Source organism: Struthio camelus, chromosome Z (assembly GCF_040807025.1).
Source record: "Struthio camelus isolate bStrCam1 chromosome Z, bStrCam1.hap1, whole genome shotgun sequence".
Lineage (NCBI taxonomy): Eukaryota > Metazoa > Chordata > Aves > Struthioniformes > Struthionidae > Struthio > Struthio camelus.
Genome location: NC_090982.1, coordinates 18,676,592 through 18,693,827, shown reverse-complemented (window position 1 = coordinate 18,693,827; position 17,236 = coordinate 18,676,592). Strand labels below are relative to the sequence as shown.

The window sequence follows — 17,236 nt, the reverse complement described above, 5'->3', positions numbered from 1 at the left end:
TGAATAGTCTTTAACAGAAATATTTACACCCTGGAGCTTGAAGCAACTGCACAGTGTCCCAGAGAATAGGAACTACTGTATCACTATTTTTTAAGTCATTAAAAAAAAAAATTTTCTTTTTCAGATTCTTTTTCTCGTGATAGTTAATTAGAAGGCGTCTTCAAGAGCTGTATGTGACGCTGCAGTGATCTATCAGAATGTGACAGAATGATTAGATTGACATTATTATCTTCCTTTTGCCATTCATGTTAACTCATCTGGTAAAACATATAAACCAATCTAGGCAATGTTGCTTGCAGAAAGCTTAATAGCTAAGTTCAGCCAGTTAACAACTGTAAGCAAAGAACAGTATGAAACATACATTGGAGTCTCATTATGAGGAATAGCTACTAAACTCCCTATCAAATTTATCTTTAAAAAATTAATCTTTTTTTTACTGTGGTTACAGACTGTAAATCAGTAGACTTAATGGAAAAGAAAAAAATATGTATTTGCCTCTGAATTCTTTGCCTAAAATAATAAAGGCATTATTTATTCTTTCACCATAAATTGAAAATTAAATGAAGTCTGAAGTTAAGCCTGTCACAGTTACAAAATAACAGCTTATTTCAGTCATTATTGGTCCAAAGTGATTTAAAAACTGATAGTAACTTTATTGATCTTTTTAGGTCTAGTTATGCCTAAAAACTTGGTCATGAAAATGTTAAAATTTCGAGGTCAAGATTCTGAAATTTCGGAAATCCCCAAATTATTTATCCTTGCATTAGTTCCATTCTCTTTTGCATATGAAATACAATACACTTTTAAATAACTGTACTTTTCATCCATCCCTTAAAATTCTTTTTTTGTTCTATAAATAGGATGGAAAATGAGACAAGTTTCAAAGATAACTTCTTCCCAAATCAGTGTATATCTTTGGTACCTCATTTCAACCCCTAATGTGAATGACAAAAATAGAGACTTCTTCTTGGACCTTTTTATGGTGGTTCTCAGTACAGTATTAGTGTTTCAGATGCTAAATTTGTTTTGACAACAAATCGTCTTTGCTGAGCTCCTGTTGTTTTCCTTGTTTTACCAGTGAGGATACACACTGATACACACAGGTATCAGGCTCAAATATCCACCTGTTCTGATGCCAAGTTAGGACTTGGAGGTTTGATTACCCTTCTTTGCCCCCAGCCCCAAGACAACTTAGCCTTTTATGTTGACGTTATTTTCCATTGCTGTAGTTTGAATTGGTTCACAGTAAATTTTGCAGATCAGATCTTCATGTCTCAAGTGACCGTTCTGAAAATGAGAAACAGGACTTAGACCTGTGAAAAGTATGGCCGCATGAGTTGTCTGAAGTCATGTTGGAGCTCTATATAGAGTTGATATTTCGAGGACAACGTTCAGCTAACATAATACTGAGATCATCCTTCTTGCAGTCTCTTGCCTTACTTTAGTTGATCCACTTCTAGCTCTGCAGCACATGTAGCACAGAGTTTTATGGGCACTGTTCTTCCTTGCATCATAATTCTGCTTTATCTTTGATCCATGGTACACTGAATTAAGCAGGTACTCCAGAAGAAAATAAAAAACGATGACACAATTAAAATCTGAATTATCAAGTGCATAGCCAATGGGAAGAATTACAGTCGCATAGGGGAAAACTTAGCCCCAACCTTTCTTGGCTTGTGTCAAGAGCTTGATCTGACAAGCTTCCACATTTTTGTGTAATAATACAGTATCACAGATTTTCCTTCAGACTAGATAGGAGAAGAAAAGCCATTATGTGGTTTCCAGTTTCCAGTTATATATTTGGAATACTTGCAGGACAGAGGTCCAGTATTGAACTTAAGCGAGTTACGTGAGTAACGCTATTTTCTGGGTCAAGAGAGAAACCTTTTGCCAGCTGAGTTTACACATATTTACAACTGCAAGACAGTGGTAATTTCCTCATTCATTCTCTATTTTAAACTTGATAAACGTAAACACTGTAAACTTGATCAGGGTAAACATTTCATTTGTGGTGTTCCACTTTCCCAGCCCCATCAAACATACACAAAAGTTTTGAAAAGTAGTAATTGCATTTATGCATTACAAGTTTCTGAAGTACATGCATCTTGCTAAGGGTGTCTGTTCTGTATTTTAACAATAAAACAACATGGTTAGTCTTCTGGGTTTTTTTATTATTATTACTTAAATTTTTTTCCAAATCTAAAACTTAATCTGCAATTGAAATAATTCAGAACAACATATTTTTACTGATTTAATTAAAAAATTAGTAGTTGTATGGTAAAAGCATTTTTTGTTTTATTCTATTTGTATTTGATTTTCTAAAGTGATTTCACCATTGTTTTCAGTAGTAATAAAAGAATTTTTCCACTTAAGGAAATTCAGAAAGAAGCAAGTCTTAGAGTACAACAACCTGAATGACAGCTAATAGTTTAATAATTTCTAGTTTAAGATGTCTTTAGTTGCTCTGAACTATGGTAAACCAAAACTTACAGATTGCTTTTGTTTGTTGACAAATTTGTTCAAGAAGATAACTTCCATTCTGAAAGGCAATACGTAAAAAGCTGACATGAAGAGGAGGGAGTTGCAATGCGCTAAATAGAGTACTTTGGTTAAACCATATTATTTTATAAAAATGGCTGAATATATTAGGTTATCTTTCTGGGATTACCAAATGTAATGATATGAAATTTAATTCAGGTAGAAGCTTTAGCAAATGTAATTGTTTTAGGCGCAGTGTAGCACAAAGCTACCATGGTTTAATTCACCGTGGAGTTGTTTGTTGCTCAAACTTGTTCAGAGTCATTGCTACACCTCAGACAAAGTTGACTCCTTGTGTTGTTCACTGCAGTTTTAAGAAAATGCCTACATTTCGAAACAGAAGCTGACAAACAGATATGTGTTATGTTTGAAGAGTAAAGTATTTTCTTAATAGATTTCCTTTGAAAATGTCTGGATTATTTTTATGTTTACATAAAAGTTTCTTTAAGAAAATAAAAATCAAACGGCGTCATTAAGTAATAGTATGTACCTCTAGATTTATTTAATGTTTTTATGTGTTTTCCAAGTGACCAAACCTTTTGTGTTCCTTTTTTTTTTTTTTTTTTTTTTTAGCTTATTTGCACTAATCTTGATGAACTCAGGGATTTAATCACAAAGATTGAGAATGAACTCAAAGATCTGGAGGACATTAAAAAGAAATCGGTATGTGACATAAAAACTTTCTGTTATATGGGTGTGAAACTATCCCAGTCATTTGCTGAGGCTTCCTTAGGCCTGAAGATTTTGTGCTTTTTCAGTAATTGTGTGAAGCCTTGCAAGGTTGATACTTGAAGACTATATTTATCATAATATTTTTTTTTATGTACTGCTCAGTTCACAATGTTGCTATAATAAGTAAAATCAATAATTCTGTATTAACTTTTCACTGCCAAAAGAAATCTTGGGTAGTGGTGATAATATATCAGTTAGTTCATTTCTGTTAAACCTGTGAGCGTTCTTCCTTGAGGCTAACCTTTGATCCAAGCAGTTATGGAACAGAGTTCTCATTATCTGTGCATGCAGACCTGATCACATCTCCTCATGAGCCAATTCTTTTGTTTGTTTTGATTTGTAACTCATTTTTCTTTGCAAATAACTAGAATTGCCTGCAGGAAAGTGTGTTATCTGGTTCTAGGAAAGCGTGTTTAATGGTTCTAGATTCAAGATTTAGATACAAATTTTACCTAACGTGCCCAGTCTATGATGCTGCAGCTGAAAACTCCAATAGAATAGCCATTAGACGAGAGAATCCAATGCATTTTGGTTTTGTAGGAGGGAGTGATTCTCATCAAGGAGGTGGCTGATATTAAATACACAAAAAGTAGTATTCACTTAAATGGCCATCTGCAGCCAGAGCCTTTAAATACTGGGTTTTTTTTTTTCCTACCAATCTTGTTTAGTAAACCTTTGCTTAGCATTTCTGTGGTAGTAGTTTAAAACTCTAGTAGTTTAAATTGTCTGGTTTTTTCGTACTTTAGAAATCAGGCTGCTAGTTCCTGTGAATGTCTTGCCTCATGCAGAAATTTTTTTTTTTTTTTTTTGAATGTGAGAGAGAGATTTCCTTCACCTACCGGACGTAACTTAGGGCTCTGAAAGACCAATTTCAATGTAGACACTTAGCTTAAGACTTGTTACAATATCCAAAGTAGTAATAAGGGACCTCTCTTGAAATTGTTTTTGCAGTTGCCAAAGTGCAGGTTAGTTTTCTAAAGAGGTTATCAGAGAGGCTATGTCAGCAGTAGAAGAAAAAGTAGCAAAAAACCCATATACATCAGCATATCAATAGTCTTAGTATAGGTGAGACTTCTGGTGCAAGTAAAACCGTACTAACAAGACTTCTTCGAGGGTAGACAAATGCTAAATATGTCATAAATGCTGTTTGGACTGAAATCTGATAATGTCATTATGTAAATAAGTTGCATGACTTCACGAGGAATACTATGTCTAGTTCTAATCATACTACCTTTAAAAAAAAAAAAAAAAAGCTAAGCCTAAGTGCAGGGTTGCTGAAATGCAACTCATCCAACATTCAGAAGTTGTCTGAGGTAAGGACAATCATCCTATGTGCCTGTATAAATATATCAGATCATGATTTTTGGTCTCTAAACATTTATGTTACAGAAATGTTATGTAAAAAAAAAAAAAAGAAGATTAGTATGAATTGCTTTAGAAGTGAATGTAAGGAAACAAAGTGAAGTACTGATTTAAAAAAAAAATAATTGGCATGAAGAAGGCAAACTGCACACTCCCTTCAAAAAAGTAAGAACAAAAAGATGTTAAACTAGTTAACTAAGTCAACAAACTTAACTTGATAAAATGAAGTTTCACTTTGCAAGGGAAATCGTTACAGTTGTATTTTGATGTTGGTAACACCATGCATAATTAGGTTAGATAATTTTAAAACTAGAAGAGATGCAGATTTTCATTCTTTATCGTATAAACTCTTACAGAAATGACAATGGCAGTTCCAGAAGCATCCAGAACAGAATTTTTTTCAGGTTTCTCTGAAGTACCTAATCTATTAGGTTCTGATCTAATTCACCTATGGAAATCTGACCTAGTGTGGAAATTCATTTTTATATGATAATTGATGTTCATTTTGAGGCTGTTCATGACCTCATCTCTTGTTTTGACCTAAAGATGACATTCTTAACTCCTTCATGCAATCGCTCTTGGTTTTGTTAGTAGTAATGACCCAGGAGAAGCCAGAGGATCTCCTTCGTGATTAACACTCTTGCTAATTCCAGTTTTAGTAAGTTGTTGGCAAATGTTACTGAGATACACCCTCAAGACAAGCTTTAAAACTTCCATTAAGCACTAACGCATATTAGAACTATAGCTTGCCTAATTTAAGTTAGGACTTCAAAATGCAATCTTTTTCTTAGTCTAAACTGCCACTTGCTTCTCAGGAAGCCATTCTATAGCCCATAAAAAGAACTGCTTCTCCAGAACTTGGAAGTACTAGAGGCTGTAATGAAAGAGCTGAGCTGTAAAACTTCCTTAATATGAGTAAACTACTTTTTTTGACGGCATTTTTTTGTGCATAATATGATGGCGTTTTAGCTGAGACTCTTCAGAATATCAACTTGAGCCAAGAAATTGCATGACAAATTTTTAGCCTAAATAAGCTTTGTTTGGCAAGTTACAAGCAAATGAGAACAGGGAAAGCCTTAGGTAATTTTAAATGTGGGCATTACTACCAATTCCTCCTGTAACAATGATGTAATAAACCTATTAGCAGGAATTGTCAGTGTCTGGCTGCATAAAACTGTTTGATCCCATATTCTTTTGTATAACTGTAATGCCTTTTGAATTAGGTATGAATAACAATCAAAAAAAATTTTGCACTTTCACTTGATTACTGGCAAGTTTGTAAAAATGGTGAGATTTGCCTTAGTGCCATTGAAAGTAACTATTTAAAGAAGTGTGTAATTTGACCTCAATCCTTTAATTTTAAACTAAAGTTCAAATCAGTCTTAGTATTACCTCTTCCCAGACTGCTTCCCTTTTGAATCCTGGCCGCAGTTCTGATGTGAGGCTGCAGTTTCACATGTGCTTTCAACTGACATAAGCCAAAGCTGCTGCCAAAAAATAGTTACCACTCTGTCTGTGTTCCTGGCAGCTTGTTGCGTTTTCTGTGCCACCTCATGAGAGAGGATAGCAAAACTTTTTGTTTAATAGCATGGTGAACTGAATGAGGAAGATGGCTTGGGATAAACCTAACTTCCCCCTGCGCCACCCCAACTGAGGTAGTTTTAACCCAGATCAATTTCCTAGTGCAGTTTATCATGCAGCGGCACAAACAACTTGTGCTGATGCTGCCACAGTTTGAGGGGTCATTTTAAGGGCAGGAGGGAACATCTAGGGGCAGAAGAAAGTAGGACCGCTTTTTTCATGAAAAGTGTTCTTTTGTGGCAGTTGGGATTGTATGCCAAATTACAATTTGAGCTGGGAAAGAAGTTTTTTATCTCTTGCTTCATCTGCTAAGCAATTCCTCTCCTAGCCACTTACTACATTTCAAGAGAAAAGAATCAGTTAGTCAGATGTATGTTTTTATTTTCGTGGATGACTGGAGGTCAGAAAGCTAGAGATGCAGAAAGGGGACTTGAGGGACTTGAGTCAAACTGAAGAAGTCTGAGCTCTGTGTACTGTCTAATAAAAGGATGGGTGATAGCTCCTCTGTCCTAAGGAATGTGCTAAAGCTAGAGGAGAAGCTAGAAATTGCAGTTTCCTGATTATGTGTCCTAGCCCAGATTTAAAAAAAAAAAAAAAAGAGCGGCTCTGACGTGTTAGCTGCTGGCGCCGCTGTCAAGAACCACTTGAAAACTGAGGGTAGCCTCAAAATTCCTCTTCTTGCACTATGCATTTTGTGTGAGGAGCTGTAGAAAGGGAGATAAAGGGAAGGTCACATGCTGTAACTCAGGAGGAGTCTCCTGGAGGAGCCTTTTGGCCAGGTTCAGTTCCTTTTCAAAAGTAATGGAAAAATGGCAAAGAATATGCCACTCTGCTTTCTGAAATGATACATGTCACTGGGGTTGTAAAGGGTTGATTTTGACTAGTGAAGATCTTAGTCTTTATTTTAGTCTGCTTCTGCAGGAAAGTATACGGAACATAATGCTATATAGCCATTTCTTTTATCCTCGTTCTGTGTGTGATTCTCAAACAGAATATCTCAGATTGCACACGTCTAATCTTCCAGCTTACCTCAGAAAGTCAAAATGAAACGCACAGTACAGAGATGAGCTGAAAGTCTTCCAAACAGCAGACCATTTTATCTCTGCTTCTGTTAAGTGGTCTTGGTTGCTGCAGGAATATAGATGTGTTTGGCTCTGTACCGCTTCTGTTGCACTGGCTTGTCGCTAGTGCTCCACATTGTGAGAGTAGCAGTTCAGATTGCTAGCTAGTACCTACCTGTTCTGTAATGCCGCTGTGTGGGACACAGTGGAATGCAATGATGGCCGTTTTAGTTACGGAGTTACTGCAGGCCAGCCCCTGGGAGATTGCCTTAAAGTTGGCAGTGTAGGCTGAAGGATGAAGCCCTCTGGATTTTTACTTTTTATTTTGTTGTGAAGACAATCTTATGTCTTTAAAGGTAATGTAACTTTTGGCATGTGTTAGCCTAATGCCTTCTTCCGCCCGCCCCGCCACAGAGATGCACTATAGCAAATCAATTTATGAAAGGAGTCATTTCTTAAAGGCTGTTTTTTTGATCAATTGCTTTTTGGTTTCTCTTATCCTGAATCTGAGGATTCAGGAAATAAGGAATTTATTTTAACTGAGAAACTTATTTTTAAAAAATCGTGTATGTGTATACAGACATAGGTACATATATACACAAAATATACATGCATCAGTATATTACAAATTTTAATAAGAATATATTTGCATTCATACCTCTTTTGATGAAAATTTAGATTGTGTACATGAGTGTGACAGTTCAGTTAACAAATTTCTAAGAACTTGCATTTATAACTAGCAAATAAAAACATGTAAAGTAATAGTGCTGTGATAAGATTAGAGAAATTCCACTTTAAAAATGCACTTGCAGCTTTATGAAAAAATTGTTCTGTTCTGACAAGCTTCCATGTGATTGTGAAGCATTTTGCCAATGTATTTAAGGTAACAAAGGCTTCCGTCTAATATTATATAAACAACTTTTGCAAGAAGAGGTGGTAAAGTATCTCCTTTTATGCTGATCAAAAGATAACTGTCGGTCTCTGACATTTTGAATCCCATTTTGCTGTTATCTTCTGTCTCAGGTAAAATCAGTGGGAGTTGCAGTCAATGGAAATCTCTTCATTGTCATTCAGATGATCAGTTTCTTGAGTGAAACTCTGAATTAAGCTATTGCCTAGAGCAGTGGTATATATCTAACTGTTTCATATCATAGCAGAACTTGACTTTTGCTTTGATCTCTTCTTGGCACGGTGTAGCAGGAAACTGTGACAGGATTGCAGATATTTGTGTCAAGTAGTGAACTCTGGGCGTTTTTGCAGAGGTCACTTTTTAAGCTGACCTTGTAGTGAGCATGTTTATTGTAAAGTGAACTGGGTTGTGACAAAGGCAGTTAGTTCCAGATGCTGTCCCATTCGTGTTAGAGTATAAAGTGTTTTGGAGAGCGTGTGAACTTTGGAAGATTCCTTTTTGCAAGAGTTTATTTCGATAGCACCGTTGGATTTGAGTCATTCCCTTTATTATTTTGCAGAAATCTGTAACACTCTAGTGATCCTTTACAAAGGTTCTGGGTTTTGCCCCCTTCTAGCATTATTCCCGAAGGTTTTAATTAGATGTTTGTGCGTTACAGGCCGGTTAAATCCACTCACAGACAAAAATATTCATCTAGAAGCAGGTGGATCTCAGAAGGGCTGAAGGCAAGCTAAGGTTTTCTGCAACCTTAAGCCCTTGTCAAGTGCAGAGATCAGCATTTGGGAATACACCTGAAAATTCAGAATTAAAAATCAACAAGCTGAAATCAGAACTATTTAGGACTGCAGACAAATTCATTTGTAGGAGCACTGAGGCTGCCCGAAGGAATACATTGGGCCAGGATGGAATAAAATAAGGTTTTCCCTCTGTGTTTTGGGTTTTTTTGTTTTTGTTTTGTGGGGGTTTTTTGTTGTTGTTGTTTTTTGATATTCCAAACAGGCTGCTGTTAAACTTGTTCATAGGAAATGGAAGCGTCCAAACTAAGAGAATAGACTGTTTTCTTTTTTATTGATTTGCTGCATGTGACTTTAAAAAATGAAATATCAACATAAGGCAAAAAAAAGGCAAAATTGCTCATTTACTAAATATAGGTTTCCAAGATGCTTCCTCTGCATATAGTAAAGCAATGGAAAATTGTTTCATAGGGGAACTGTGTTTGAGCAAGACTGTACAGAAACTTCCCAAGAATGCTCAGCAGAAATTCATGCAACCCTCAAAAACAGATAAGCACTATTACTATTTTTGTGAATCAGGCACCAGCTTTATAACTGATAACTTACAATAAGAAAAACTTACTATATATTCTCATTTGGGCCCTGTGGAAATTTAATTTTTAGAGGGTTAAATCTTTGCTTTTTAGCCCAAGGTGGAGTATTTCTTCTCTTTCCTTGCCCCTCTCCTCCCTCTCTAGTGAAATATATATCATGCTTGAGACTTTTGGATGCAAAGAGTTGTCTGTTGTATTTCTTTGCATTTATATTACTGCGCCTACATGCTAACAAATATTATTATGAATATGAGAAACCAGGGCTTGCTTTTGCTTTAAACTGAAAATGTAGTAAAGGATCCTTAATCTAAATCTATATTACAATGACCATATTTTAGTAGAACTTTTGTAGTCGCACAGCTGCAATATTTTATTTTAATTTATAGTTTACGTTGTATGTCATTGTGCATCGTATTCTGTAATGTGTCTAACATACTCTTTTTCCGTTCTTTTGTCGTAGAACTTGATTTGTACTTTAGTCATTTGCACATAGTCTGTTACTGCTTTTTTTCTGGTTTCCCTTTGTTTTACTTCACGTTGTGAAAATGGTGGTACAACCCCAAAAGGGGGGGGTTATCGAAAGAAGTGGAATTTGGAGTCTGAAATAAGGCTAGTAAGTTCACGTTTACATCCGTAACTACTATGTAGCCCATAACTGCTGTTTTCCTGTAGTCCTGAGGAAGGTTTGAGCATGTAGAGCATTTGGAAATCCAACCAGCTAATTAACTGTTTTAGGAAGAATGAATGAAGCCAACTTTAGGCTTCAAAATTGGAAATCTTCTTCACAATGATTTATTTTTCTTCACTTATTTCTATCTTCTGTTGCTCTACTACGTTTATATATTTTTGTCCAGGTCTTCAGTTCCTCCTAGCTCCTCCAGTTCCTCTTTCGCTCTGTATATTTAGCCCTACCATTTTGTCAAAAACTTTTTTTTTTTTAAACTTTGCATTGTTTTGTATGTCTTTCCTTATGTTTAGTGTATCCCTCTAATAAACCTTTGTTAAGAGGCTTCCCTTAAGCCACTAGCTTCTACCTTTTCACAGTTCCAAATGTGAAAGTGCACGTTCTGCATCAAAGGCGTGAATATGTATTCACACCTTTAATCTGTAATATTTTCATCATATATTCAGCACACTTCACAGTGCCTTAGATTCTGGTCAATTTATATATTATTTTGAAAAATGAAGCAAGACAGTACACCCAGTTACAATAAAACAGCTAATCTTAAGATGTTGGGAGGAAGAATGGAAAAATGGTTATATATCTAGGGTTAGGAAGATGAAAAATTCAGCTGTATGAAAGGGACTTAAATGAGGTCCTTATTAGTTTAAAAGAAAAACAAACTATTTGTAAACAATTAAACATAACGCACGCACAGTCAGTTTCTTCATGAGTTATAGTAGTGTAAGTAATGTAATACCTTGAAGCTTTTCTAAAATGATGAGTAAAATGTGACAGTTCAGTGCTGGATAGTTTCACTGTTCTGAGTTAGTTTAGAAAAGGTAATGAGATCAAGCTGATAAATTTTCTTCCATGTTTGTGTTTTAACTTTAAAATAAATATGGGAGGTTAATCAATGCAATGATGATTATGCAATAATTTTGCCTAAAGAAAATGAGCACATGTGGCTAAATGTCTGTCTGAAGAGTGATTTCATAGTAATAAACTAAATCGTGAGATAGACGCTCTTAGTAGCAAGAAATTTATTGCTTACTAACTTCATTTTTTTGCAATAACTAATAAGAGAGTCTGGGGTACCATTTCTGGATGTAGGATATAGCTTGTTTTGATCAGATCTCTGTAGGTCATAAAAAGCAAGTTGAAGGTTTTCAAAAAAACAAAAATTTTGGGGCTGAAATAAGGTGATTTACCAGTCTTTTCATTAGTTACAGGTCAGTTCTGAAGGATATAATTGATAAAGAGAGGTCATGAGGTAATTTATTTTATAATTTACTGCAAGTCATTCCTCTTGACTGTTTTGTCCCAGTCGTCCAATATTATCAGAGGTTAGCTGTTGATAGATCACTTGCAATATTCAAAATGATGTTGCTGACAGTACAATACAAATGACTAACTTACCTTTCACAGTAAAAATTTCTGTAACTTCTCACTAAGCTTTACCAAAACAAAAACACTTCAAATCATAGATGCGGTCATAGAGTATACTTAAGTAATCTGATCCTGCATTCTTATTCAGTCAAAGCTGCCTTTGAAGTAAGTGTCTGAAATTTTGATGTTTGACTTAAGTTGGTTCACAGAGGCATTCAGTCTTCATCCATATCTGAACTGAAAAGTTACCAGTCTCTTTTCTTTAGGTATCTGATGTCCAAAGCAGCTGCAGATCACCAGCTCCCTCTCCGTGTGACATCACTAGAAAACGCTAGACTGGTGATGTCACACATACCACAGAACCCCGCTGCAGAATGGAGCAGGCCTATTAAGGGTAAGGTAAGTTTTCTCCCTCCACCACCACCCCTTTTGAACAATATTGCATGGTTTTATAAGATTTCTAATTTTCTTTATTTTATGTCCTCAGGATATAAAGTAAAGATTACAGAAAATCTTATAAAACTGCATAATATTGTGGTTGTGTGTGTGTGTTTATTTAAATACAAAACAAAAACTCCCTTATCAAGTTTAGTCCTTACCCCGTATATCCGTACCCTGGCTCCAGTCTGCTTTGGGGTTCCATGATGAGTATGCCAGAATAGTGTATGCTGGGGCATCATGGAGAGTGGAGTCAACATTCCCTGGCTGCTCTGGATGTCAGAAACCTTATTTTAAAAAAAGGTAAGTTTTCAGTTCAGAATGTGTTGAATGTCTCTCTTTAGTTTTGTGGAAGCATTCAGCACGTTTTAGAAATGTATTTGCATTGTTTGTAATTTAGTTGTAATTTACCATCATAGCTCTAAGCCACATTTTACCTTTATTCTGTATCTAGGCCTTTGATTTATTGTTAAGAGCATATGTTGTGTTTTCAGAAGAAAATGATGTTTTGCGTGTCGCTACCTGAAACAAGATGGTAGCTAGAAGTCAGATCAAGATATAAAAGCAGTGGAACTGGGATTTTGAATTACAGGCCTTGTAAGAATGTAATTCTGCACACAGCCATGTTATGTACTGGATGTTGCTGTTTAATTCTCAGCTGAAATAATTAACAGTTAGGAATGCAGACTCTAAATTGTTATCAGAGTCAGAATTACCGCTAATAAATATAAAGGCAGCAGTTTATTCACACGTCTTTTAAGAGCTAGCGTTGAACCTTTCCTTCGGTGATACAGAAAGAGTGTTTTTTCCTCTGAAGCGCTGTCTTGGTTTGACGTAATTGCATAACTTCATTTCATATCTACTAATAAAACCCTATTGGATTAAAAAACAGCAACAGCAAAACTGTAAGTCAGTGCATCCAATCCCCCACTTTGCATGCTTCTTACCGATGAATGGGCTGAAGTATGGAGCTGTAATAGCTATTCGTTTGTACTAATCCTGATGTTTCTCCAAACCACTGCTTCTGGAGTTTTCTGAACAGCTAGCTATATTTTGATTACTTTGAGTAGAAGGGTGATGAGTATTCTGCTGTGGTCAACACCTTCTGTGCCCTTACATGTTGTATTCCATTTATTTGTAAATCCCATACCGAGTCAGGTCATGTTCAGAGATTTTATCTTTTCAGCTCCAAGAAATTTCCCGGAATCCTACAACTGTTCGTTGGAAGGGACATTTAAAGGTCTCCTCATCTTGAAGTAGGACTGTTGCCAGTGCTGTATCAGGTCATCTGTGGCCTTAGCTGAGTCCTGAAAACTGGGAAGAATGGAAATTCCACAGCTTCTTTGGGCAACCTGTTCTAATGTTGTAGCTTTCTGGTGAAAATGTCTTTCCTAATGCCCAACATGAACCTCCTGAGCTTCGATTTGTGACTGCTTTCCTGTGTGATGCCATCTTATGGAGAAGAGTTTGGAACACAGTCATTAGGAAAGAGAAGTTTATGTTCTATTGACATTAATCTGCCACTATGCAGTGCTGAAGTAGGGAGTTAAATCGTAAGCTTACCAGTAATTGATCTGCTTTTTTCCTTGAAGAGCAAAAGACTATATTAGCGAATGAAATTGCATAAGGTAATGCTAGATTAGTGGTGATGTCTCAAAGTTAAAAACTTTTTTTTTATTTCTCTTCTTTTGCTATTTAAATAGTTAAGGTAAATAGCAGATTTTGTGTATTAGCAGGGCTTTGCAGAAGTCTCATGTTTGCACAGAAAACCAACTGAACCACAATCATTAAAAAGATGAAGATCACTTTTTCTACATTTTTGGCCCATGCTTGCTCAGACTATTTCTGAGTAAGGGAAATTCTTCACATGGCTTACATTTATATATGTTGCCACTGACATTTGTTGCCAGCTGCCAAGCCCTGGTAAGAAAAAGGAGTAGTCAAGATGCAGGAAATTCATTTCCAAATTTATTATTATTATTATATTGTTATCATAATTGCATAGAAGTAATTGGCAAGGAAACAACATCTGAATTTTCCAGAGATTATAGCCGAAGGACATTAATTTCCTCTAAAAACTGTGTCTAGAATTCTGTCAGGTTTTTGGGTTTTTTTTTTTTTTAAGGGACAAGAAAAGTGACCTGTAATCATTTTGTAATCATTTAATCATCTCAAAGTGGTAATGAATACAATAAAGCCCTGAAGCCTATTCTTGACTAAGCCTTCTGCCTGTGTCTGGCCGTTCAACGCATGATACAGTTATTACTTCAGAGTTTACTCAGTAGTTCAGCTCATATTTATCTAGCTCATAAATACTCTATTTTTCCTACCTAAACCAAGATCTCAGCCTTATTTAGAGGTAAATGAGTCTCTCAAATTCACTTTTTCACTGTTTTTTTTAACTTACTAGTCACTTTCTGTATGTGTGTTATTCTGTCTTGTTTTCATGCATCCTGTTCTTTCCTAAATCCGATACATGCATTTCCATGTCCTTACAGTAATTTTACCGCTATTTTTTTTTTGCCATTTTGATTTTTATTTTGATATGATCCACTAATACTATGCGTTATATAAATTCATCCTTCTAAAACTCTCTGAAAAATGTTACATATACTTTAAGAGAAAAAGCTCTGCTTAGGGATTTTTTTTTTGTTTGGTTTGTTTGTTTTTTTTGCTGTCATTAAAAGGTGATATCAAGTGCCTTGTTAGGCTACAGTATGCACATGACTGTTCTGTGCTCAGCAGCAGCTTTTTTGCTGCAATGCAATTAGTGCAATTAATAATAAATAAATTTAAATAAAATAATAAATTAATTAATGTGTGCAATATGGCTGGTCACCAATAGAGGAAATTTAGAACACAATTTCCTGAACAGTCTGTAAACCTCCACATTATCCATTGTATAGTAATATGGCATAGTTTCCTATTTAAAACCTTTGTTTTTAATTTTACTTAAAGAATAAGGGAGTAGCCATTAATTAAATTAATTACATGTTTTGTAACATGTAAATGACAATCCATAAAAATAAAAAATATGTCTGGTCTTCAAGCAAGCATTCAGTCTGGCTGATCTTGCTGTGCAGTGGAAAGATGTGCTGGAATGAGTAGAAAGGAATTACTCCACTCCTTAGAAAGATCATTACTGCAAACTGCTGAAAGGCTGCTTTGTCTAGCTTGATCCAGCTTCTCCTGCCCTGATTTTGTGTGTGCGTGTGTGTGTGTGTGTGTGTGTGTGTGTTGGAATGCGGCTAGCTGTTAAGGAGATGAGCTCTACTAAAAGCTAAAGATGTGTTTGAAATATGAGCAAGTTTCTTAATCTTGCTTCTTTTTCTGCTGTTGAGACATAGTGTCTTTACTATCTTAGCATCTTCTATGTGAGATGAGACAAAATCGTAAGTAAAATACGCAGAGTTAGTAGAGTGGCAAAAGCACTATTAGTGCACCGTATTCCTTTTTGTAGCTACTCGTGCATACGCATTGTTCTGTCCTTTATGAAAGTAACATGAGAATAAAGTTTTTTGGAACAAATACTTTAAGGCATATGTGTCTAAGAGCGTTAAGAGATGTGTTTCACAGCATTATGTCCATCATGTTTTTTTTCAATATTACCTGTTGCCTATTTAATTGAACAACCAAGAATGCTGTGCTATTTATCTATACTCTGTTTTTCCCAGTGTCTTTTATCCTCAGCCTTTTCAGACTTAACAAAACATGAATATTTCTTGGGAGATGATAAGATTATATGTCTTTGTTTGGAAAAGAAAACTATTTTTTAATTATATGAGTTTGAAATTTTAAGTTTTTTACATTAGCAAACTGCTCCTGCCCCACTGTCTTACTTCATAAATGATCAATTTACAGAACTTTCTTGTATTTAAAAAAAAATAAAAAAAACAAAAAACCAAAACTTTATGGAGAACTTTGGATAAAATACAAACAAAAATGTAGTGCCAAAAATGGGGGGTTTTTCTCTCTGAAAATAGTAGTAAATAATCTTTTATTTTTCTAAATGATTATTTTTAAATTATATAAAGTGAAATTATTGTAAGATTTAATGTAGAAATTTTAGTATTTACTATTAAAAGTTTACATACATGACTGGTTTCTTTGACCTGAATGGACTACTACGTATGTTAAGTACTCGTGTAAGTAATTTTAAATACATCATATTTTCAAAGAATTCTACTTCAGTTTTAAGTTTTAGCAATCTGTAAAGAGTGTAGATCTTTTTAGTATGGCTTTTTTAGTTAGGACATTGTCTCTCTGTAGTATAAAGAATGTAGACGTTATAGTTTGCCTTACAAGGTTAAGGGTAGACATAACTATGAAATGTAATATGCTTCTAGTAATTATTTTTCTATGTTGTATTAAGATGTACCAAGATTACTGCAGGAGAGTAGTACAGTATAAAAAGAATCAGGTGTAATGCAGTGATAAACAAATTATATTTATGTTTGCAGGGAAGATGGTATCATCGGAAACAAGCTGTAAAGGAATTGCATGGTACGTTGATACGACTGCTTAATGAACTGTTACCATGGGAACCAAAGCTAATGAAAGCATTTCAGAGAAACAGGTAATTAGTTCCTTTTTTTAACAATAGTTCTTGAAATGGGAAACAGAACAAAATTCGACTTATACTTTAAAAAACTAATGAATCCTAGTTGGCCTCTAAAATAAGCCAAATGAAGATGCTGTGAGGGCTGGAATAAGGTGTATTGGCAGTGCTTTAGTTAGAAGGGTTATTTGATATTCCAGACTTAGTGACTCTAAGTAAATTTGGGGTTAATCCCTAGGGTTTTTTTTCCCTAACACACTTTAGAATCCTTAAGCATGCTTGTCTCAGTACTTCTTTCACAGTCTGTCTAGGGTTTATCTTGCTGTTTGATTGAGATAATCTGAAAAACTCTATCTAGAAAACTACACCAGGGCTTTTTCTGACATTTTGAATCGGACTGTTGTGTTACGTACTGTCTAAAACTACCTAAATTGGTTGCTAATTAAAATATTCTTTTGAGTCTTTCTAGCTGTATAAATTTTTATGTATCTGGGATAAGGTATGTCAGAGAAACGTGAGTATAGCAGTGACAGAGTTAAATCTAGCAAGGACAGGTATTACTTCTGAGAAGTCCTTTAACCCTTTCCAAACTGCAAAGGAGCATAGCATCGAATGGTATTTGAATAGCAGAAAGGTTTGAAAGAAACGATTGCTTGTACCTACTAACCAGACCTGTTCA

General features: G+C 35.2%; 1 protein-coding gene across 3 annotated transcripts in view; it reads left to right on the top strand.

Moving 5' to 3' along the window:
• BRD10 (bromodomain containing 10) overlaps positions 1–17,236 on the top strand; it is a 59,001-nt gene that overhangs the window by 35,123 nt on the left and 6,642 nt on the right. For all 3 annotated transcript variants that reach the window (XM_068927804.1, XM_068927803.1, XM_068927805.1), the window contains 2 exons: positions 3,112–3,201; positions 16,460–16,575. In XM_068927804.1, coding sequence (XP_068783905.1) covers positions 3,112–3,201; positions 16,460–16,575 — 206 coding nt within the window. The remainder of the gene's footprint in view (positions 1–3,111; positions 3,202–16,459; positions 16,576–17,236) is intronic.